The 26,138-nt window shown below is 38.7% G+C and overlaps 2 protein-coding genes across 5 annotated transcripts; one reads left to right on the top strand and one right to left on the bottom strand.

The window, feature by feature from the left end:
- Positions 1-1,249: 1,249 nt before the first annotated feature.
- Positions 1,250-8,449, bottom strand: spryd7b (SPRY domain containing 7b). The gene is made up of 5 exons (XM_084083657.1): positions 8,308-8,449; positions 7,490-7,606; positions 6,714-6,880; positions 4,737-4,839; positions 1,250-2,804 (listed from the first exon to the last, which is right to left on the bottom strand). The coding sequence occupies exons 1-5, from the start codon at positions 8,411-8,413 to the stop codon at positions 2,707-2,709; spliced, it is 591 nt and encodes a 196-aa protein (XP_083939783.1). The 5' UTR covers positions 8,414-8,449; the 3' UTR covers positions 1,250-2,706.
- Positions 8,450-9,300: 851 nt separating this feature from the next.
- On the top strand, positions 9,301-11,513 carry trim13 (tripartite motif containing 13). 4 transcript variants are annotated; one of them, XM_084083644.1, is made up of 2 exons: positions 9,301-9,359; positions 10,093-11,513. In XM_084083644.1, exon 2 carries the CDS (start codon positions 10,101-10,103, stop codon positions 11,337-11,339), a length of 1,239 nt encoding a protein of 412 aa, XP_083939770.1. In that variant the 5' UTR covers positions 9,301-9,359; positions 10,093-10,100; the 3' UTR covers positions 11,340-11,513. The 4 variants fall into 4 exon arrangements, with proteins under 4 accessions (XP_083939770.1, XP_083939772.1, XP_083939773.1 ...); XM_084083646.1 differs by lacking the exon at positions 9,301-9,359 and adding an exon at positions 9,418-9,477; XM_084083647.1 differs by lacking the exon at positions 9,301-9,359 and adding an exon at positions 9,499-9,610.
- The last annotated feature ends 14,625 nt before the right edge of the window (positions 11,514-26,138 follow it).

Here is a 26,138-nt window from a genome sequence, read left to right on the forward strand (position 1 = left end):
AACCCAGGCCTGCATCGGCTGTTTGAAAATAGCCGATCTACAAGCTCACAACGCGTCGCGATGTAGATCTGCTATTTTCAAAAACTCTTGAAATAAAATGTGGAATATATGGCATGTGTTTTTAACATTCTCACAACACAAATGCTCCTTGGCACAAACATTTTTCATGAAAATATTTGAGAACCACTGGTTTAAATAATAATTAAAACATTTGGAAGCAAGCCTAAATAAGCAAGTACACTTTAGAAACAAGCCCAAAAAAACCGCAACCAGCAACTACCAATATTTACAAGCGAATAAAATTAAGAAGCCTTATAATAAGCCGACATGGCAACTCTGGTAACACATCGCAGAGAGGGATAGGAGGAGCTCTGCATACCTCCGATTGTCCTGATTTCCATGGGATCCTCGACGCATATTCATAATACATGACATTTCATAAGCTAGGTTTAACAGACAGGTGGCTCTTTCATGGATGATGACATAGCTATAACTGCGTAGGCAAGTCTAACTACTCGTTCTCAAAACTTTTTCATGTCAAGGACCCCCAAATTGGTTACGTATTTGGCCGTGGACCCCCATCTGAAAGTATTTGTGTTGTTAAAATATTTCAAAAATATAAACAATCCTTGAAAATAGGAGATGTAAAAGGTTAAAGTGGTTACTTATTTCGCTGGGGACCCTCTGGAACCTCCTCAAGGGCCCCTGGAGGTCTTTGAGAATCACTGGTCTAACTCAGTGGTTCTCAACCTGTGGGTCGGGACCCCCAGGGTGGTCCCCACATGACAGTGAAGTGACACTTTAAGGACTTTTAAGACCTTTAATACCCCAAAAGAAAGAAAAGAAAAATACCAAAATATACTATAAAAAATGGTCAAACATTGGGCAAATTCAACTGTCAAATAATATAAGAGGACGTTTTTTTGAAAATTGCCGATCTACAAGCTCACAACACCAATGTGAGGTGTTGTGAGCTTGAACTGGGGACCCCCCACCCTGACAAGCACTTGGAATTGTAGGACTTGAGGGATTACATTGTGTAAACTCGTACAATTCCAAGTGCTTGTCAGGGTGGGGGGTCTCCAGTTCAAATATGATGATTATTTTGGGGGGTCACAGCCTGAAAAGGTTGAGAACCACTGGTCTAACTCATCACAAAATGTGAAAAACTATCTGCTAAGCAAGACGATGGGGCTATACATTTGAAATACAGCGCTCAAGAAAGACACCAAAACAAGATTGCTTCCAGACACAACATTTTAATAAGTCAACAGTAATATTCTGATTTGCTTATACATCACATTAGTGCAAACAAAAAAAGCATTTTAAATATCAATTATAACTTTCTCACTTCAGTAGTGGAAATGCAAAGCCAATACAATATAATAGATATTTATAGAAACGTATCTCTAGTCACAGAGAAACTAGCTTTGCAAATGTTATTTTATTTGGAATAAATACCCCATACAAAAGACAAAAAAAGAAATTTATGTTGAATCAATTCTAGTAGGCTATATGGTGATTTAGAAAACAATTTAAATATTAGTGTCTAATATTAAAGCAATAATTCACCTTGGTAACATTTCAATTTTCAACTCAATACTCAAAACTCAAAGTCAACCTCTGATCCTAAAATGTGAATTAATCTCTCAGGACTTCTTCTAGCCAACCTTATGAGTAATGGCAAACATGTAAAATAATTTCTTAGACACATACAAGTACAGTATGATGCGCCGATTTAAAGGAAGCAATACAATTGTGAGTGACTGATGGCTGATTTGTCATGAATCCAGACAGGCAATCAACAATTGTAAAAAATAAAATTAAAAAGGAGAAAAAAGAGATACCCAAAAGAAATATAGATTTTAATCCATGAATCAAATACATATAAATAAATATGGGGCTTATGCCAACATGGCATTTACATTCAGACATAACCTTCCAAAATTAAACGCACACCACTATAAATCATGTCAACAAAACATGGCTTCTGGTCCTGATAAATGGGAATATTTTACCATTGCACTCAAACACTTCCTGGCAGAGATAAACATGTACGGTATACACATCTGAAAGCCTAAGCAGAAACCAGAAAGATTTAAATATAACAAGTATGATTACTACTGCAAAACGGTAATAAGCAAACGTGACTGTCTTTCATCAGCCGACACCCTTTGAGCCAATCAGATCTACCCAGGCGTTTGCATTTTATCACGGTTAACCTTAACTTGAACAGAGAGCAGCAGCAAAAAGACTGTAATCAGAGGATAGTAAGACTGAGACAATCAAAGGCAGACATAAAGACTTGATCCAATCAATGTCAAACTGTTCACGGTGTGAAGAGGTTGTGTGTAGTGCAGCGGTTCTCAACCTTTTGTGGATCAGGGCCCACTTGAAAATGTCAAAGTAGGTTGCTGTCGGCTGCTGAGTCAGATGGGTGCATTCTCAGAGCATGTTTATTTAATGATCAATCAATCGATTGTGTTCCGGATTGCATTAATATGCTTTAAAAGTTACAATTCATCCCAATGGAAACACATTTTCAAGGTTTTAAAGAAAACCTACCGTACGAAAATCTTAGTGTTTGGCCAATTATTTGGGGCCCCACATGCAATATCCTCACGGCCCACAGGTTGAGAGTCGCTGGTGTAGTGTATGCGTGTGGGAGAGGAGAAGAAGGGGGAGGGAACTGAGGTGCTGCTTGTATTAGAAGATTTGTTGTTCAAACAGGATCTTCTCAAAGCCTTGAGGAGCTGTGTGATAGAAGTCGCTAAATTGGCAGTCTAAGATGGCACTGTCGTCCACTAGAATGGGAAAAAAGAAAATGATCATAAACAGAATTCAGAAGTTTTTCTGTTTCATTAGTAACAGGTCTCACAATTTATGTAATAAGGAATTAAATGTCACCATATAATTGTTTTCACAGTATATACATACAGTATGTATTCTAGAAAATAAAAAAAAGTGTTGCTCTATATTCTGATAGCAATAATTTCTATAGAGTATTTGTTTAGTGACAGGGGATTGCCTGTCTCTCCAGCTCTTTAGTAAACAGAAAATACAGTTTCAGGTTGGGATACATTTTTTTATCCAATCAGGAGAGAGAACTCATACAGGCTACAGTCCTGCAATGGGGTGGGTACCCGACCGTATTGGACAAGTAAAAAAGGGTGAAAATATGCTTTTATAAAATCACAAAATAACTTTTAAATTGAGTGACTGTGTCTATAGGCAATTTATGTAAACACGGGTAATGGGGCGGGCAACGGGTCCATTATTTGACGGGTGGGTCCGGGTCTTAAAAACATATTTTTAGTTAATTTGAGTTGGAGAGACTGGGATACCCCCTGTTACTGAACAAACACTCTATAGCAGTATATAGAGCTTTGACTTTTTCAAAAAAGACCTTTTATATGAACCAAAAAATATCACTTACCCTACTTTTAATTGCTAAGATTTTACCAGTACTCAAATAGATTTTTGCATAGAAAATCTACATTTTTGTTTGTTGGGAGACTATTGGAAGGATAACAATAAGAGCCATCAGAGAAGTATAACCTCCAATAGAAACATACAGCATAGCCTCCAACACATACTACTACCTTTTATTAGATTTTTGGATAATTACCAGATTATGCTATTTAATTTCCTTTATTCAAACTTACAAGTAATATTAATTTCCCAGCTTAAAGTCCTCTATTTCTCTGGCTGACAATTATGTCAGCATTACAAAGTCATTGATGTTTAAAATTGTTTGTTTCTTCACAAAATTGGCCTAGGGAATATTTCCATTAAACACAATAATGTAACTTGTAACTGTACTAAAATGAATGAAAACAAATGGCTTCCTAGAGGAAGAAAAAACTCCAAAAGAATCATGGTATGCTTTGGACAACTGTAATGTTAATACACATGAGTCATAGTCAATGGGCTTAACATGCCGGACCATGGGTCATCCTAGTGTACAAATACTGCCCTCTAGTGAAACTAAAATACAACAGGATCAATAACTAGGTATAGATCTTTTCACTTCAATTATTTTGGTGGATGGATAGTTTGGCCATTCACACCAAGCACGATAACTATAAATATGTCATTTCAAAAAACTCAAATGGATGGCAGCATCCACACCACAAACTATAACGACAACTATAGCCGTGGACGATATCGTTTGGATCACTCTCTGAGCGGTGTTGTGAACGATAATTACATTGACAGTCATTCAAAATCCAGCAGGACATCTGGGATCCACTCGGTCTCACTCACCAGGCTGGGAAAGTTTTGATGAGGATTAGGAGTAGCTAATGCTAGCAGGCTAGCTGGCATTACCTCAGGACTTAGGCACAACTATCTAGTCTTCTGATCATTAATAATCAATGAGATTATCCATTATATCCTATTCATGCGTCTTTCAGCACCATCTCTCTCGCTCCCCACCCCCCCTCCATGTGGGCTCTGACAGAAAATAGCCGATCTACAAACTCACAACGCGTCACGTTGTGAGCTTGTAGATTGGCTATTGTCAACACGCGACCCATTGTATGCCAAAGTATTAATCCAGCTTCAGGCTCACACACAGTGCAGCTCGTTTGTGCCATTGTTTACAGAACGTATCGTTCATCAGTGTGGACGCTCATATAGTTATCGTTATAGTTATAGTGATCAGTGTGAATGGCCAATAATAACCAACCTGGATCAATTAATAGAAATTGTCATTGAGGTGTAAATATACTTACCATATACTACTGGGAACACAGTGCCTCGGATCCCTGAAGCGGGACAATGCATGTTTTTCCCATTCAAATACAAATTCAGTTCCACATGATCATATGTGATACCCTAAAAAAAAAAAAGGAAAACAAATTGATCACTTGATGCACTCTTAAAACATGATTTTATGGTAACATCACTACCATTAATCTTGCCATCATCAAGGGTTGGCTGTAAATTATTATATGTTTCGAAATTATAATTAATTATATAGCTACATTTACAGTTTATTGGACGTTTAGTGGTAACGTTTGTTCTTTCTGGCCATCTGGATGGACAAATAACACTTGGTCAATGTTTAAAGTACCATATCAGTATATATATATCATTGTTTCGGTCTATAAGACCTTCATCACGTTATCTTTAGGAACCAACCCCCATATGTCGCCAAATGAAGCAACACAATGTAATTGTTCGCCACAGGCTGAAAACCCACCTCTTCAGGAAACACTACCCTGACCCTTCCTCCTAGCCTTGCCTACCTGTTGTCAATTATTTGTACAAGCTCTTGTTTTATTGGATCTTGTTTATTTGTTACACTTATTTGTTTTAGCTCTTGCTCATTTGATTTTGCTATTTGTCTCATCTGTTTAAGAAAGTAGGTAGCTGATATATTTCACTTTTACCTTAGTGCTAGGTATACTCTTAGTTGTTTGTTTTAGAAGAGAATACACTTAAAGACTTCTGGTGATTAGTAGTTTTCTTGCCTACCTATGTTGAATGCACTTATTGTAAGTCTCTTTGGATAAAAGCGTCTGCTAAATGACTGTAATGTAATGTAAAAATTGTTTAAGCATGCTGCCTTCTTGTGCCTGACTGGTGGTCAGACACTTTGGTGGTCACAGGGGATTACAATAGTAATTTAGCTAGTCAGTAGAATGTTTTAAATCCAGGTGATCTACACAGCACCAAGTGTACAATATACAGGTGAATTTAATACCAGTGTGGACACTGTACATATATAAAAAATAAATCCCTAAATGAAGACATGAGTAATCGTATATTCTTTTTAAAAACACGATGTGGATTCGATCCATTCAAACCAATCGATTTTCAAATGTATATTATTTATAACATAAATTATTGTAGGCAGTACAACTTAATTCAAACACAGCAGAAGTCTCTTTCTTTTTCTATATGCACCGGTCGCGGTTGGTGCTGAGAGTGAATAATGTTATTTTATTCATTTGTCATTATTCATTCATTTTAATGAAGCTGTAATGGTTTATATACAAGCCCGAATGCGACAAGGAGGGAGTTTTACCGACAGGGAAAACCCATACATAGTGTTTACATCGCTTTTTCGGTCGATTTGTTGTAAACTGTCCGCCTTCACTACCAAATTTGAATCGCCCGTTTCAGCTTGACTTGTTATCATTTTGAATTAAAGTGACGTTGTGAGATTAAACGTGTGTGCTTTCTAGTACCGAGCGAGTCTGGTTAATGTGTGTGTGTCTGCATTGTGAAGTCTGTGTTTGCAGCGAGGCAGCTGACTGATCCTTCGTCTTATGACGGTGTCCCATGGCAAACACAGCTAATCTATAAGCCCACAACGTGTTGAATCAGCGACACATTGAGGACTTGTAGATCGGCTTACGTTCGTGCACGACACCGTGGTACAATGAAGTAAAGCCTTGAGGGGAGACTTCTGCTTCTCCCTTCTGCCTCTCGGACTGACGGCTCTGTGATCTCTTGACGCAAGCTGCCGCTTAAGGTTACATGCGGCCAGAGTCTCGCGATAACTTGCACTGAAGATTATTTATTCTATTTTAATTTTAACCTTAATTTTTATGGTTGAAAATTATTGTACTTTTTATATTCGAAGGAATATTCGAATATGGAATATTTGTTGGTTGGTGACCACCTGGAACATGCTCTTGAACCCCTGGGGCTCCCCAGACAAATCCGCTGGTCTAGGAAAAACAGTGATATGCTGTACTCACCACGATGTCCCCCTCCTGGGGCAGGCTGTTTGCAGGTAGACGGTTCTTCTCCTCATTATTGTGATAGACTGACCCATCATGCCTCAGAACAAGGCTGTTTGTGTCTCTGCCCATTGGTACTTGATTAAGATTCACTTTCTGAGTGGCCACACCTATTCCCCATACACCTAGACACAGGGCACAAGAGTGCAGATGTTGAATGTGACTGAGAACACAGTCAACCTTCGGTCTGAATTTTAAGAGTGGTCCTTTACAGCCACTGTCAATAGCTAGGGCTGTTACGATCATGACATTTTACTTGATGATTGTCATACAAGTAATTGTGATAATAATTTAATTGTGTTTTTTTTTTAGCATTAAACATTGGAACATCTAAATAATAATTACATTTCTGTTTGACTTTTAGGCCTCGTAAACAAAAATGCAGTTGCCAGAGGGCCACAGGGCAGGTATGACAAATAACTTAAATGAACCGACATATCTTAATAAGATTACACTTTCACAAAAAAATATTTAAAAAATGAAATATCTACAAGTTCAGCTAAGTTGCATTGTGATGCGTTGTGAGCTTGTAGATCTGCCATTTCCACTATTTTATTTTTATGTTTGAAAACAAGAATATTTTTCAAGATATTACCAAGATATATTAGCAAAATATTATCTCAAATAATTGCGATCAGGCGATTACGTGATAGGCCTATCAATAGGCCCATTCAAACCATGAATAAGTGAAATACAGGACAGGGAACAGAAATAGTAGATCAGCTGTAGCTTACCAGTAGACTGGATCTTGAACTCAAAATAACTCTTATTCTGATGTAGTGGAGCATTGGCAAGACACCCCCCAGTGCCGCATATTCGCCGTCCACTTTTGACAATGACAACATCTGTGCCTGTATAGGAGACAATCCAGATAATGTTGCAGTTCATAATCAGAAACATATTTTTAAACTGTCACTCAATAAAGACACATTTCTAGTCTAATCATGTGACATGTAGAAAATATCATTTTAATTTCAAATCTGATCAGACACGTTTTGACTTTACTCAAACTCTCGCCAGTTGACAAGGTCCGTTATCTTTCATTCCACGGTGCTGCTTCCTTGTTAACTTCCTTTCTGTAACTGGAAATGCTATCTAATTGTCGACGCCCACCCACTGTAACCATGAAGAACACAAATGCGTATACGACTTAAATAAAAGCTAAGATGGAAAGGCAAGAAAGGAGAAATAGCTAGTGTATGTGAATTATGGATGACCTGAACCGACTGAACAGACAGTGTTCCGGGGGTTGCCTGGGGGTCCTGGGGCTAAACTACTAGTTAGATTTGCTGACTTTCCTTATTTGATGTTTCTAAAACTTCACTGTTAAGAGAATTAAGGGATACTTTTAGAGTAATATATATTGCAGGGGGTGTTATGACGTTTTATATTTTAAGCCACACATTCAGTAGGTTAGGTTAAGAGTAGGGCATTTTGCGACGTTAACAGGAGCTAGCGTTAGCATGTAGTTACGCCTAGCTACCAAACCACAGACCCATCTAGTAGATATTGGTTGACTGTACACAGTGTGAGATAGAGACAAAATACTTACCCATATGGTGTGTATCTAATTGAACAGTGGGCATTTCTTTGAGGGGTATGTGGCCCGAACCCCCATCTCCGCAGCAGCCTAGACAACACGTAAACATGGCAGCCATTTTTTTTTTCTGAGCTGATGCACAACATCCGGAAACATCTTCCGCGAGCGTAAAAAAAGAATGCGCCACTCAAAAACAGCGACCCCCTGCGGTCAATCTAAACGCTACCTAAACCCATCTACCCAACGCACCCAATCACATTGCTTGCTAAGATAGGCAGTTGCTCCTGATGGCATGGAAACAAGGGAAGAAAATCAAGGTCAACATTTCTACACGTGACTAAGTAACTATTGGTTATCGACCCGTAATGTTACATAATCCCCTGCAAGCTGGGGTGGGGGCGAGTTTTGGAAAGCGTTTAATAATGTTTACCAAGGGCACACAGCATCCCTATGTGGATCACGAGGCACATTCACAACGAACATCCTCCTCAATGAGTTGTTTTTGACTGGTTGAAAGGTAGCTACATCAAGGTTGTGGCTGCGGGTCAGCAATAATCTGAAACTGTCTTGGATTTACTCTTCACTTGCATCTTTTATTGTGTTTACCTTTTGCGAGTGAGTATCCATGACCATGAGTATCCAAAAGTCATGTAAGCGGGACGGGAAAGGCTTGTGTGTAAATGTGTGATGCCAAACTGGGAGCCTGCCTGGGACTACCTAGTTGAGTCTCTTTGACGCTGTAATGCTTTGCATAGCAACAGCCCCTCCCCCATCCAACTTCCAGGGATCCTCTGCTTTTGAGGGTACTGGAATTAAAACGTCAAACATCAAATGGTAAATAATAAACCAATAATAAAAGTCAGAAAATCCAAAACACACAGACCACTCGTATTGGCATGCACTGTTGTCTCGTAATGTTTAAACCTGCCCGGGAAATTAAGATGTAAATTTCATCCCAAGCCTGCCATGCAGCACTGAAATGGTTAATTTTTCCCCGGAAAGGGCGAAGTCTGCACAGCAACAAGCGCCATGATTGCGTTGCACTGTGTGCGTCTCAGCAGCTGGTGAGTGATTTTTTTGGTCCAGTAGTTGCATGTTACTATGCGCTTGCAAAATCTGTCACAGCCTTCCTCACACCTTGCCAACAACTAGGACCAACTGTAACGCGAACTCAATTTGTCGGTAATTTGTCACATAGGTTTCTTTAATGCGGTGACACACCGTGTCGCTGGCGAGCCTGCGTTTTTTCCCCCCTTCTTCCATAGCAATGCATAGCAAGAGACGATGAGTGTAAAGTCCAATCCAAACGCAATCTGTAAGTTTTTAACAGTGAGAAATAGGCATATAAACAGTCTAGTTCTTTGACGTGGTTTATAACGTACTACAACGCTTGATCGTGGTCTTTAGATAGGCTAGTTTGCACTTGCAGTCAGTGGATGTCAGAAAGTAGGAGAGTATGATGCTAGTCAGATCATGGAAAAAGGGAGCCGTTGCGGAGCTGACAACACATTTTCACCATGTATCCTTTTTCGCGGGTATGGCGATGAATGTCATTTAGGTTTTGAAGAGGGCTGTACAGACCCAATGGATCATCTGTATCCTTTGGGCTGCCTGCTACATGATCATGCGTAATCTACCGTTCTTTTATTGCCCTTTACCAAACGAGGTAACATCTCTCTAGGGTGGGTACGTATCGAGTGAGGGTTTGTTGTTTTATGCCGAGGCGGTGGCAGCCAAACCTTAGTTTGATCTTTTGCTATTCTAGACTAACGTTTCGCGCATCGATGTGTTTTACAGAATACGACATGGAGCTTCTGGAAGAGGACCTGACATGCCCGATCTGCTGCTGTCTCTTCGATGACCCACGAGTTCTCCTGTGTTCACATAGTTTCTGTAAGAAATGCTTGGAAGGGATTTTGGAAGGGAGCCGAAGTCCAGCTTGGAGAACACCTTTCAAATGTCCCACCTGCCGCAAAGAGACGCCTCACAATGGCGCGAATAGCCTGCAGATTAATTATTCTCTTCGTGGAATAGTGGAGAAGTACAACAAAATCAGAGTTTTGCCGAGGATGTCATTTTGTAAACAGCACAGTGGTCAGCCACTTAATATATTTTGTGCTACAGACTTAAAACTCATCTGTGGGTTTTGTGCTACAACAGGTGACCATAAAGGACACAAGTTCTGTGCTCTGGAAGATGCGTATGAACAAGAGAAAGCTGCATTTGAGGAGCTCTTCCAAGGGGTGGAGAGCTGGCATAACGCAGATATACTGTCCTGCCTGGAGACACTGGAAGCCAGTAAGAAAAGGGCGCTTCAGCTGGTCTCTAGGGATGCAGGAAAAGTAACAGATTACTTTGATAAACTGACCAGCACCCTTGAACACAAAAAGAACGAGATTCTCTCCGACTTCGAGACGTTGAAACTGGTCGTTTTGCAAGCCTACGATCCGGAGATCAATAAGCTGAGCGCTGCGCTGGAGGAGCAGAGCCGGGCGCTCAGCATCGCGGAGTCCTTCAGGAATGTGTCCGACCCGCTCTGCTTTCTGGAGCGGATGCAGGAGTTCAGGGACAAGTTGCGGGTCGTCAGGGAAACGCCGCTGCCCTCTCGGACGGACATGGACGTCGGCCCTCTGGTGCGCAACTTCGACGTAAAAAAATGGGATTCGCTCACACTCCGAGAGGTGGACAAGATCTCCGTTCCTCACGAGAGCGGCTCCTACGGCGCAGCGACGACCCCGCGGCTCGGAGTTCTCATGACCATCACCGTATTCGTGAGCCTGTTACTGCCGTCCCTGCTCCTCTTGCAGCCGGGCAACTTGACCGCAGTGTCGGGCTGCGTGTCCTCGCTGGCCGAAGCCTGCCTTGCGGCCCTCTCCTCGCACCTTGCTGACGTTGGCTTTTATTGGCGAGAAGTGGTTGGCGCCAGCACATATTTGATGGGCGCGTGTCAAGATTGTATCCTGAACCTAATATACACCACTGTCGATTTTATGGGCAGTTGTAAGTTGTTTAACTCCATCTATAACGCCATAGAATTACACTGACGTTTTTAGGCTCTCTCTCCTTTTCATCTGTAGATGTGACCTGCATTCCATAGAACGTTTCCACATAATCCTAGCGTGGTATAGCGTAATTTATGTTCACTTTCATTTATTAACACTATGTAGATTTAATCCCTGTTTAATGTTGTTTAATAAAACTTGTGAAATGTAGCCACATTTTATGTCACTGTCTTTTATTCCAGCATGGTAGACTTACAGTAACAGGATAGGCCTAAATATTCACAAATAGGCCTATATGCGCATCTCACATGAAGCTGACGAAGTAAATATTCCATGCTGTACATTAGGGGTCTTCAACAGGGGGTCCGGGATCCCTAGGGGGTCCGCCAAATCGTTGTGTGATGGAACATTAGCCGAAAATAGCAGATCTACAAGCGCGAGGTGTTGTGAGCATGTAGAGCGGCTATTTTCGGAGTTTGTGTAAAGGGAAAAAAGAGCAATATAGCCAATGGTCAAGTTGACTAAATATTGAGGGTTTAAAATGTTAACTATCTGAACATAAACATAAGCATGAATCCAACTATCTATGCAATCTATGAAAAAAAGTGTAATCTGCAACACAGTTTTATACAGTATGTAGTGGCGGTCCCTGCTTCATCTCTCTCAGCTATAGGGGGTCCTTGGGCTGAATAACGTTGAAGACCCCTGCTGTAAATGTTGATGCGTCGCTTTCCTTTAGCGCGTCATCACTGGAGTGATGCTGCAACCTCTCCAAGGTTACCACCGTTGCATAATGGCCCGAGAGTTGTTTAGCAGGCAGCAGATACACAACATATGTGTAATAATAGCAGCTGACTTATTAGTTGCATGGCTGGGACAGATTACATCCCCCCATTACATTTGATGACTTATTGAATCCACGGGCGTAGAAACGGCAGATAGGATTGCCCTTTTCCTGAACATTGCTCCACTTGGTTTAAAGCCAATTAGGGTTGTACAAATTAAAATAGACCAAAACAAAGATTGTTAATTGCTTATTGATGATATCCTGATTTTAAAGACACCAGCAATCCCAAAGAAGAGACCACAAAGTCTATGATTTTAAGCAATGACCACAATTCAGGACGCACGTCACGACACGTGTGTAGCCTATTTATATATCCGACTGTTGCCGGGCAAATGATGAAAATAGAAGTATCACATTTTTTTTTAAATTGCTACAGATTAAACATGACCTTTTGGGTGTAGACACCACAATTCAATTCAAGTGAGTCTAAAATATGAAGTGTTACATAACCCAATAAGAGTTTTGTAAGCAGTGGCAGGTCAATATAAACACAGGTTGGAACAGTTACCAAATTGATGGTTAATAGAAATGTTAAAAGATAAAAATCTATTTAATCACGCATCATGGGCACATTTTGAATATAGGACAGTTTAATTTGCTCAGTGGCCTATTCCACGCACCAACTGTGCGCCAGATTTCGCACCTTTTCAACCACAATTTGAATGAAGTCTGTATGACACTGGAAGCGAAGGATTTTATTTATCATGTGGTTTGAATTGGAATTCTGAATAGGACCTTTGTAGGCTAGGCTAATTTGCCCTTGACCTCAGTATATCATAACATACAACATAAATGGCATACCCTTCAAATAAGAAAATATTAGCAGACCTAACAGAATATCAAATAGATTGCACAGGCCTATACTGCTATAGGTTAATGCTCTATCATGTTTTAATTTACAATGTATTCTACGGATGCAATTATTTCAAAATCCAAGTGTGTGTGTGTGTGTGTGTGTGTGTGTGTGTGTGTGTGTGTGTGTGTGTGTGTGTGTGTGTGTGTGAGTGTGAGTGAGAGTGAGTGAGAGAGAGCAAGCAACTAAGCAAATTGGCCTATTTCGAGGATGAGTTTAACATTTACAAATGATTTACTATGAATTGCATTTAAGCCTTCATTTCACAAAACCATGAAAAAAAACAAGTCATAATGTCTCGTTTAACTCAATGTACAGGCCTACACATTGCGTGGCTTGCGGTAGCCTAATGATGTTAAAAGGAGATGATTCTAAAGGATTTGACAGCCTATTTTAGCGAAATTGCAACACCCAAAATGTTAGATTTTAGAAAAAGGTCTAAATAACCATTGATTTGCATATTAAGATTTAAACACGTGGCGGATTACATTTTTTCATTTTGTTTTTCTTTTGCTTACCTCAAATATTAAAATGTCCACATTTATGATTTAGGCTAGGCAATGTATATTTTGGGAGCTTGTTTCCCTCATTTAAATTGTGAAAGGCCTCAAATTTGTCATAATTGGCATGGGCCCAATATATAGGAAATTAACAATTAACATACAATCGACTTATATGTATCTAATGAAAAAAAGAAAATCAAAATCTTCGTGCATTTATTTGGCAGGAATTATACATTAAAGGCCTGTAGAGATGGACCTACCCAACAGCAAGTTCTAAAAAATACCGTTCTTATATTTGACACTATACTGAGGGTTTCCAATTATGCATTTTTAGAAGATAACAGGTCAACATATTATTACTCTTATTGGACAAATTGGTTATTTTAAAGCATTTAATGGCCTACCTTCCCAGTAAGCTCTATAATAAAACTATAAATATGGTAGGCTCGATTATTTTATACATTTTTCCAGACATAGCTGGATCTAAAGGCCGCAAACCAATCGGGCTATTTTATTTGGCAGGCCTGATTAGGTTTTATTGTTGCTGGATTTATGCCAGATTTGCTTAGGCTACGTGACTTACCAGTTTAACACTGCTTTAACAGAGGATTTAATTTGGCAATAGAGCACTAGCCTACTTTTTTTTTAAAAAGTTTTAAAAGTAGGCCTATTAAAATAAGGGACTGACAGGGTGATGTTGCGGAAGCACAAATAGGTCAGACAACCACACGGAATGTTTCGCAAATTTGCCATCTATTTTGAATTTACCGTTTTTAAAGGTAACTTAAACTTTCAGGCAATCGCCTTTTTGAAATATATATATATAGCTTATTTTATTATAAACCAGTTGCAAATATTAGGCAACATTAGACAAGCTAGTAATTAAATAGTCAAAGGCTACTGTCACAACTCACAACTACACCTAGCGCCTATTAAGCTTCCCATTATCAAATAAGCATTCAAGCTTTAGGCCCACGGATGACTAGGGATTATAAAACCTTTTCTTTTCATTGTCACCACCCCCCCCCAACCTTGATACAGTAGCCCAGTGGTTCTCAAACTTTTTCATGTCAAGCACCCCCAAAATGATATGTATTTGGCTGCAGAACCCCCCCCACCCCCTCAAAAATATTTTGTGCCAGGGATTTTTCAAAAATAGCAGATCTACAAGCTCATACCAGGACTTGAAGGTGTCACGCTATGAGCTGTTCGCTATTTTTCAATATCCAAAGTGTAAAATATGGATAAAGGGGTTAAAATGATTGTGACGCTTTATTAACCAATTTAGTTGGGGACCCCTTGGTATCCCCCCCAAGGACCCCTGGGGGTCCCCAGATCCCACTTTGAGAACCAATGCTCTACATGGTGCAGGTACCTGTCAATAAATAAAATGGTAGCCTTAATGCAGTGATTATGTATTAATAATAAGCCTACATAATCACAAGCTTTATCTTAAACTCCTCCTCACTGAGTTAGTCTTGAAAAACGTATATATTCTGTTGTGAAAAAGCCTCATAAACCTTTGGCTCTACAATAACAAAACATGGACAGACAATAAAAGCCAGTATATCATTTTATTTTTGAAAATACACAAACCTCACAAGATGTCATTCAAATAATTAACAGTGACATTAAGTAAAATATTGTAGCCTGCTCACACAATGCTCAACAGTCAGTAAAAATAAAAGATAAAATCAGTTTAATAGTAATGGAATGTTGGTCACTGGCACATGGGTTATCAGAGTGGTTTCCCACCAACTATGGTGCTGACATGTGGTCAGCCTTGCTTCAGCAGCACGATCAATACTGGAGGCTTCAGCAATAGTCTTAACTCCAATATTTACGTGCTGCTACAGCATGGCAGCTGTACAGGTGAATGCACTTTACTGTAGATGAGGCACAAAAAACATCTTGCTATTTTCACTAGTTTAAGTATTAACCACTTAAACGCTATACATGTTGTTGACCAGAGTCCCCCAGGGGCCTATTAGCCCTCCTTCTTTCCCCCCCTGTACACCGGATATTTGAAAAATAGCAAAAAAAAATAGCCAATCTACAAGCTCACAAAACAACGTGTTTTGAGCTTGTAGACCTGCAATTTTTGCACAATGCTTTCCTATTATGACATGCCCAGAATAGGGATGATAGGGTTCAAGTGGCTAATACAAACAGGGCCACAGACAACTGGACTAGGACGAATCATCATCATTTGGATTGACAGAATGAATAAACTTCAATCATCTCTGGAAAAGGGGCAATAGTTTCAAAGCGTGTCTAAGTTATAGCATGGTTGTATGTTCAGGCTTTGCTGCTGCAGCACAGTATGGCCTGTATCTCAGTGTAACCCACAAACCATTCTGTGCTGCTACAGCATCACCTGAGATATTGTCAATGTTCCTTGTTGCTTTTGATTCCTTTCATTTTCTGAGTCCTCCTCTTCATTTTTCAAGTACTGTTACACATACATAATACAATCCTCAGTGTTAATTTAACTCAAGTGCACAAATGGTTCCATTTGTACACACAAGGGAGGATTTCATTGTGCATGCATATATTACACACACTCCTATTGAACATATTCACACAGCTCTTACCCTCATACCCAGGGGGTGAGTCTCCCATCCCCCATGTGACGTAAGAGCAAAAGGCCAGTGTGAATATGTTCAATTACTTATCTGTCCCAAAGACAATCAGATAATTGCCAGTATCTTCTGCCAGTGCAGGTCTTCCAGAAGATAAGTTTCCATCTGAAACACACAAAAGAGGGAAATTAAAAAGTGAATTCTGACAAAATACATCCCCAAAAATGGAACACCGCCCTAAGCAGTGTACTTAAGACGGGATTAGAATATAAAGATACACAACTGTTTAGTTAATGACAAACGATTGAGACATAGTTTATTCCTACTCTGTGGAAAAAACTGCCCTAGCTGATTTGACATGGTTCACAACTGTTTTGGCAAACAATACTGATAATCTCTGTCAAACCTCAACAAATGATTATGTGAAACCAACTGGGAAAAGAACTATTAAGACTAATTTGTATAATTTGAATCAGTTCCTCTTGGCCAGACAGTATGTCTAAATAAGTATAACCGTCAGGAGAACCACACAGTAAGTCAGCACTTTTCACAAGTCACATTAATGAATGGCATTAACTTAATGAGTCATATTAAATTGTTTTAAAACTGATCATGTCTCTTCTCTTTATAGCCAAGAATAGTTTTGTTTGTAAAAGACTTATTGGCAAATGTTCTATAACTCATGTGTAAAGCAGGCATTTCTGGCTGAGGTGGCTGCTTGTTGGAGGCAGAGCTGTATCTCATTCACTGGTTGAGCACTCTTAGGTTACAAAGATAATGCCTACTCCATTGTATTCAGTCAAGTGTTCACAGAACAGAAAGTCTACCAGTGTACTTAGCGAGGACAGAATGTAAGGGGCACATGCATGCGTGTGTGCACGCAAGCACATGCACACAGCATTAGGATCTTATAAGTTTTCTTGTTTTACAGGATATAGAAATACATTTTAGGGTTCTTGTTGTTATGCCCAGATACCTTGCTTTGGATTAGAACTCACACTACTCTCTCATAGACAGAAACAAAGAGCTTGTGCTGCCACCCTTACCGTTTATGTCACACATACGCTAAGTGAATGAATTGGAAAACTTGCCAAATAATATGCAGTGCCTATTCAGGATGATTTCTTTGAATCAAGCTGCGTTTTCTAGTTGTGAATAGTTTGCAATATTTAATTATATAAATACATCTCCAGCATTTTTTCCCCATGATAGTACGGAGACGGCTCAATGCTGCAAAACATTATGTTAGAAATTATTAGTCCCAATTCTGTAATTTGTCGGCCTAAGCAGTAAGCACATGATAATCTTTACAATAAGTTAGATTCTTCTTCTTTAAAGACCATGACAACAGCAGGTATACAGTATGTTGATGGCTGAAAACCATAACCAAATGACTTCAATAAACCCAAAGAGAAATGGCTACCATAACAGTATTGCCACTAGAGGTCTCAATGGGCTTGAAAATTTGACCCTGGTCCGAATTGGCTAGGCTGAGCTTAAGACCCATTCCTGACCTTATTCAATTGTAATATTCTGCTACATCCTAGAAGCTCAGTTTCCAGAGGCAATCATTGCTCTAGTGGAGCAAAGAACGATGCAGTCTCTGACAGCAACCTCTATGATGGAAGAATGCTCATTTATCAGAAAAGGCTAAAATGTACATAACAATCAACAATAATATGTGTGAGACTGTGACACATGTAATTATATTACTTAAAACTGTTGTCAACTCATCTTTGTCAATTGCCTAATTTATTACATAAATACCAATTCCATTTTACTACAGGGTTCTACAAATTTGACACCACTGAGATGCAATATACTTTATAACAGTTATAAAGTTCAGTTTTTCTTTTTAGGTCGTTTTTTTCCAATCAGTGCACATACCCCCAGTCACTTTTAGCCATCACTGAACCAGGCAGCTTTCTAATCAACAATAAAACAATGGACTGAAGTTTACACAGCTTTAGCTGTCTGTTAATTTAACATGTAAACAAGTGTAAAATGTATATCATTTTTTACCCGTATGGGTCCATTTTAACACTGTTAAATTGAGGATTTTACTGTGCAACGATGGAGATGTTGTTCCTTTGCAAATGCACATTCATTGAAGATGTACGAGAAAATAACATTTCCCGTCTGTATACATGTGGGAAACATCTCCATCCTTGTTAAGCTGAATTCTCCAGTCAGTGTTCTGTGCATGCAGGGCAAGAGCTATAAAATGCGCATTGGCTTTTGTCAACCTTGTGAAGAATAAGAGTTTGCAATTTCCCCCAATTAGTCCTACCCATCTATTTATTTCTTATTGCATAACAGGGGTTCTAGTCCTCATAACTTGCATACAGTGATGGCCTGCATTCCCTAAGCCTGCTGCCCAAAAAAGTAAACCAATAAGTTAGAGAAAACAGTGCTGCAGCGCAGTCCAGTCACACGTGACTTACAGTTCATGCTGATGGAGACAGATTAGTGAGCAGCAGTGGGTGGGGTGTTCCACCTTTTTTTTTTTAATTGCAGCAATGAGCACAGTGGACAAATGCCTCAGCCAAAGCAAAGATTTTTGTTCAGCAATGCACAGTGACGTGTAAGCATGGGAATATGGAGATGTGCTACACCAACTAGTGAACACAAGCTAACTGGATTCTTCTTTGCAATCCAACCTAACAACCAACCAGTCATTCAAATGACGAAGGCATTACAATTCTGGCCAACTGTGAATCTAAAAACTAAAACTTCCATAGAAACATTTATCAAGCTATTCCTCTGCAATTCCTTCACAAAATTCACCATTCAGAAGTTCTGGCACTGCTCAACAATGAGGTCATTTTGGGCCCGAGTAAAAATTGTAAACTGTTTTGCCACCAATTTTAACACAATGCCCAATTGAGCAAAAACCTGATTAAATACAAATCATCTCAATACTTCTTGTATAAGAGTACCAACGACTGAAAATAATCCCATTTACCACTCCATATTGTTGTCGCAGCAGATGCTGCAATCTAAAATACAGTAGGCTACACTCACTGGCAGCTCAATAAGATGTACACCATTGATGGCATTGTTGCTTAATTATAGCCACATTTATTTGCACAGGCCTTCATTATCTGAGGCTATCCAGTAAATAGTAATAATTCCCAAGCTCTCTCTAGTAATAATATTTTTTATGTCCTGGCAATGTCTCTTGTGAAGGGAAAACCTCACTTTTTGATTCATAAATTAACTAAAATATACAGGTTACATCCTCCTTCCAAATATAGTTCTTGTTCATTCCACTGTATGAGTTTTGATATGAAATGTTTAAAAACTGCATCATTACATTTTCAGGGGATCGTTTCCCACTGGCAGTGAATTCATTCTGCTTTTTAAGTCATTTGACGCATCAGCCACAAGACATGTTAGAACATGTTTTATCTGCAGCTTCCTACATAAAGGACAACGGTCAAATGGTGCACAGTGAAGTCCTCAGTGTTAATTTATCCTGTTGTAACTCAGAAAATGTATAATCCTTTTGTAACTCTGCAAATGTATAAGTATATGGGTTACATTTGTAGTTGTACACTCCCAGAGTTAAAATAATTCTAATACATTTACTGTGTAGGCACGTTAAATCAACCTGAACACACTTCAGTCAAATGTTATCCCATACACACATTTCACAGATATTGAGGCAGGGAGGGGTGGTCCTCAGCTATGAGCCCCCCACATCATCTAGTCCTATGTAAAGAGTTCTTATATACCCTGTAAATTTGATTAAAAAAAAATATATATTAAAAGGGGGGTTATATTAGAAATCACAATCAGACAGAGTAAGCTTGGTTGACTCATTTCACTATGCAAAAAAATTATAATGGGGGAGACAAATACCTACGATAATACATGCATTATATTACGTGAAAAGAAAATTAAAAATTAAACTTGGATGCATGACCAGAAAACTTGTCTATTAGGCGACATCTCATTTGCCTGAGCTGGTCATAGATCATCGGATTTAAGACACATTTCTAACACTGAATTTAATCAACATGGAATACATGCTTAATTAATGATATTTTGAATAAATTCCCATTCATTATAACCACCAAAGTAAAGAAAACATTGCACACTCACGTCAACTTCAGTCCCTGATTAGCTTTGTGGTAATTATAGAAAATATATTTTGGCTTTAAGTTGGTTCCTACACACACACACACACACACACACTGATGAGCTGATTATTTCTACACAAGTCCAGGTGGAATTGCTCACACGTCAATATGGCAGTAACCTCTCCCTGTTTCTCTTTCTCTACCTCTCAAGGAAGCATGTCGAGACATGTCGCCTACCCCACTCAGCCGTTAACCCATTCCTACGACACTTGCACCCAAAACAATTGCCTCAAAGAGTCACCTAACCCTAAGGGCAAAGGTCAAGTAACCCCCCATCCCACCCAACCCCATCGGGCAAGGGGCATGGACATGACAACACACCATCTCCTCAGATCAAGTGGTGTGTCTTGCCACTACAGGCCTGCTCTGTTATCAAGAGTGCAAGCACAAAATAAATCCCCACAGAAAATTCACAATGACCTTCCAAGTAGTGGTAAAAAAGTGAATAATATCACATCCACCCACATTAAAAGATCCTATAGCTTATTTTAAGCTATGTTTGCTTTGAACATCAACCCTTGAGGGAATAGAGGGAAGTTGCCCAATAGATAGTTATTTGACCTATTACAACATTATGTCAAATAAAACAATTTCTAGTGAGTAGATAAAAATGCTAAAAACATATGGGCTCACAAAAGATTTCCAGCCAAGCAATACATTAACACACAAACACATTTAAGCACATATTGTCAAAAATCAAGGTTGTGCCAGATGAAAATGTAGTAAGTAACCTAGTCTACCTTAGAATTTCCATTTTATACTATAAGTGCAAACAGGCCCATTTACAAACACATGCATGCTCCAAAAATGTAATACATCCTCCCACAAATAAAAGCAAGACACACACCAAGGATTAAAGGCATGTCATCAGTTTCCCTGGCTTTGTTGGCTGATGTTTAGCAACTGTGTTCAAATACACATTTATACTAATCACTTCCTACAACCTTAGTTGAAAATAAAATATGTTCTATATTAACAGCATGATGAACCCAGCGAGACATCACCACCATTATATGTGAAAATTAAATGGAACAAAAAGACCCATTCAAAAGTATAATTCAATATGCAATAATGCAATATGAATTTGAATTCTTGGACAGGGGTGTGTAGACAGTCAGGAGGGTGGCGGATGATATTATTTTATTGCTCATTGTCATTTACACCAGGCCTGTTATCTATAAATAGGGACATCTTCTATGCCATTGAAACACCAGCATTTCAATAGTAGGTGTTAATCCTGCACAAAACCTGTCCTATTCCCACACACCCTGCAGCAGCATGTCCAGCACAGCACAGGCAGGCTGACAGGGAAGTCCCTACACAGTACACACTTGAAGCTACATCATACCACATAAATTAAAGAGCATTTCTAAAATACATGTCAAAATATCAATGCAAGAAATAAATAAAAGCCTGTTTAATAGGGTTCCACTGGCAGAGAGGTATGAATGACCTCTGAGTCATCCTACTCTCTCCAGGTTTAAACCACCCTCTCAGCTTAGTGTGCAATACCTCCATTTACTGTCAGGTGTGAGGGCCACGGTATGACTCTTCACATTTCAGCCACACAATATCTATGGCCATGAAAACCGCAATTTCTGAAGTACTGGCTTTAAAAAACATATATATTATTAAGTTTATTTTTTTGTACATAAAATGTACATAAAAACACCATATAATGTATGACTCAAACAGTTGTTTGAATATTGAGTAATCGTGTAAGACCGGGAATTTCACTGTGTGGCAATACGCTAAGAACTTAAAGGAATTTCAGTTCCCAGTGAACCTCTATATTTAAACAGGATAGTGCTCGTCTTCAAAGTAAACAGTAAACAGAGAGTTTAGGTAAGAAAATTCACTCTTCTGAATACACATACAATATGACCCTCACAAGAGAAGAATTGAGGCCAAGTGTATATTAACCAAAAACTTAAGTCTCTCACCACAGTGGCACCTGACTGCCAAAAGAGGAAATTATGAGTTAGCCATGTTTACCAATAGAACGGACAATACAAAAATACTAAAATCCAAGCAGAGTTGTCTGTGGCTTACTTCTTCATTGGCACTGCAATCTCAAGGACTAGACACACACACACACACACACACACACACACACACACACACACACACACACACACACACACACACACACATATATATATAGATAAGACTGCACCAACAGTTACAGCATGTTGCAGACAGTATTCCCAATGAGTAACCACAGAGACTGAAAAACCATCAGAAATGTCAGATTAGGATCCAAGTTTATGTGTTTGTACGCATGTGTAAAAAGCAAAAGAGGAAATGATAGCTGTGTGAGAGTTGAGTGACACACCCGTATACTAGTGCACCCATAACACAAACAAACTTGTGCATTTTTTTTGCATACTCAGAATCAAGTGCCTAGGCTGCCACTTTCTCACACACACACACACACACACACACACACACTCACACACACACACACACAATTTCAAATTCAAATACAACATCTTAAGAGGGTCTGAGCTACTCTGCATCACATTGTTTAACGGTGTGTATGTGACACACAGCTAAACTGATCCATTTATTAAAATGTACCAGCATTTCATACAGTGCAAGTACTTGTGAGTTTCATTATTGACCTGACTGAGTTAACACATCAAAAGAGGGGAGAAGGAAAAAAGAAAGAAAGAAAATAAGTTAGGGTTAGACGTTGATGTTTAAATCTTTATGAAAAGGGAAATACTGTTTTGTTTTTTTACTACCACAGCTACAGCATGTACCAACATATTTGAACTACCTACTCGCTACAGTAGAAGGGGTAAATACACCATAATAAATCATTAAAGACAGTAGTAAAGCACAATTTAGTATTTAAGGAAAGTTTGATTATACTGAGGGGGTCTTAACTGACTGGTGTTGTGGCTGATGTGTTAACTGCTCGCAAAGTTTGAGCGATTAAAAATATTAATAATTGTATATACAATATATAGATATATTGAATATAAAATATAGATATATTGTACGTACAATATTATCTCAGTTGGAGGAGGCGTGATCCCGCCAAACTAAGATTACTTGTAGATCAAATGCAGTCGAAAAACTGAGCACAAGAAGCTTAAATACACCACATGTCACTTTTAGACCTGCGGTCTAAAAAAAAGATTTATCATAATTTAGCCACAATTGATGTATGCCAAATTCACACCCTGAATATAATACCCACAACATTAAGTAGACCTCAAAGGTCCTGCTAATTAAACTGTTAAAGACATAATAATAAAAAAAAAACATATACATATATATATTTTTTTAAATATATATTTATATATACACACACACCCCCAGCTTTTGATCCCTTACTGGGATTCACTGGTACAACAGCAAAACCCTGAATGTTCATTTATATTAATTACACCAGGTGTGTACAAAATGTAACCAAATGTACCCAATGGTCCATTTGGTTACATTTGTCAAATTAACAATGAGGATTTTAATGTGTAGAGAAAAGTATTAAATTATGGTAAACTCTTCCACACTTAACACACCATTTTAGTGAACAGCACATGTGTATTATTCTATTCACAAATGTGATGCCCTGGCACACACTGTCCTATGCAAAAAGCGAAGCCAATGCAAAATATACGCTTGCAGGAAGCATGCAGAGACCTATCATCTTAATACGCTTCAGTGCTACCAATAATAAGCACATTATGTCATTAGGACAATGACTGAAGGCATCCTGCAAAACCCACCAACAGTTCTGCCCACTAAGGATCACAAACCTATGATACATTTTGCTAAATTAAATGCACTACGAATTCAATTCAGTCAATTGCTTTTGTGAGACAACTTGGTGTTATTCACAATACCATGATAACAGTTTTCATGTCCTGCTGCTACAACAACCTATAACGGCAACCTAGAACTCCAGATCAGCTTCTGGAAAATAACCAACACAACCTGTAAAAACCTGTTCACATGACGATGAATTTGAATACTACAAAGTTTGTGCTGAGTGCTGCAGAAACAAGGAAGAGGGGTGGGGGGCTCTCGACAGCCTGGCTACCACACGTGTGAGCAACTACAAGAGGAGAGGCACAACTTCACCAGGAAATGGGGGTGGGAGCCCATTTTGCCGGAGGGGTCTGAGAATGCAGAATGATGAGTCACAGAATGTCATACTAACATTCGAGAACTGCACAAACACTGCTGTGCTACATGGGTGAAAAAAACAGATACCACAGGACAGATACACCGATACACCTATAGAATTTTATGACAAAACGAGGGCAGCTTATATACTTTACCAAACTTCAATAAAATGTATTAAGAGTGTCTCTCTAACAATTGCTTGAGAGCAGTGCCAGAGGAGACAAATTATCAATACTTAGTTTTGGTGTGATATCTACACCCATACAACTGATGAAAGTATGGTATTTGATGTGTACATGACATGAAATTACACTACGAGACAACAACATTTCACTTTGAGTAAAAGCTCCAACCTCACTTCTAGAGATTAGATCTGACTCACACTCTTTGCTTAAAACATGCACCTCAATAGCAGTTACAAAACTTTGAAGCCTGCATGAGCCCATGCACCATTTCATACATTTTTAATAGGTTAGAATGATGGTACTGATTAGAATTTAATTTGCGCCATGTAGAGAAGACACAAGATTTCCTCCATGAATATAATGTTGACTGAAATATTATTTAGTGATGCTGAGCTTTTCTAAATTTCACCATGGCCATTTACTAGTAACAGAAACGTTCTTTTTCCTATTAGCTTTTTATGTTCTATTCAATCTATTGTATAAAATGCAAATCAAGTTATCTTTATTTTCAGTTTTGACTACAGTTATGAATATTCACGCCAAGAAGACCGATTGATTTGACTTGTTGACTGAAATGGCTCAAATTATACCACAGTGTCATATGGATGACCTAAGGTTCCACACCTGTATTTTCAAAGAGACTAATGACAATATCTCACATTTAAATTAGGTTACCATCAATTACAGCAAAACTATAGATTGGTTTTGCGAGAAAATCATTTCTAGCTTAAATTCCTGTAAAATGTTTGTGATATTTCACTTATGACAGTCAGAATATATATATTATTATTTTTTAAATTCTATAATCAAATGTTTTTAAGTTATTTTGTTCATTTGGGCTGACAATCATTGCTGTTGGTAAACAGAGGCATGTCATCTTGGGAGGATGAATGCTAACCAACTTAAGTATCACAGAGTAAAAGTATAGATTTTTTTTTAAAATAATTTATATTTCTCACCAAAAAATACATGATTAACATTTAGCTCTATTTGCCAGGGCAAGATTAAAGTCAAATGCTCATCATGCAATTTTATTCATAAATGCAAGGTTGTTTCCCATAGTGAGCATAGCATACACTTACGAAATAGAGAAAGTCTGACTATAGCACACCAAGGTACAATTCCTGCCATATCAAACCAAATTGATTTCTTATTGTACAATCTCATCTTCTACCATAATATAAGGGAACATAATCATAAGTATTGGAACAGCGCATCACACCTCTATCTTCTTGCTCTGACATGTGGTTTTCAGAAGGGATTTTTCCCTACACATTAGGTAGGTAAGCCAACGTCATAATCTAATGTCATCTGAAAAATATATCTGCATGAAAAGAGTGGTGCTCCACACTTAAGGTGCCCTTTTACATGTCTAACAGTTGTTATAATTAGTTCTTAACAGTGTTTAAATTCCTACTTATTAAAATGTTTCAGTAGTAGGCAGCCATATGACAGCCAGTAATCCATTTCAATATAACACTTTAATTTTTTCCTGCCCTGTTGTTCCTATTATAACGTCTTGCTGTGTCGTTTTAGTATATCTGTCCACAAAAGTACCTCCTGCAACTTTAGTTGTCTCAGAATAAAAA

The sequence above is a fragment of the Gymnoscopelus microlampas genome (genome assembly GCF_963454915.1).
Source record: "Gymnoscopelus microlampas genome assembly, chromosome: 17".
In the NCBI taxonomy this organism is placed as follows: Eukaryota; Metazoa; Chordata; class Actinopteri; order Myctophiformes; family Myctophidae; genus Gymnoscopelus; species Gymnoscopelus microlampas.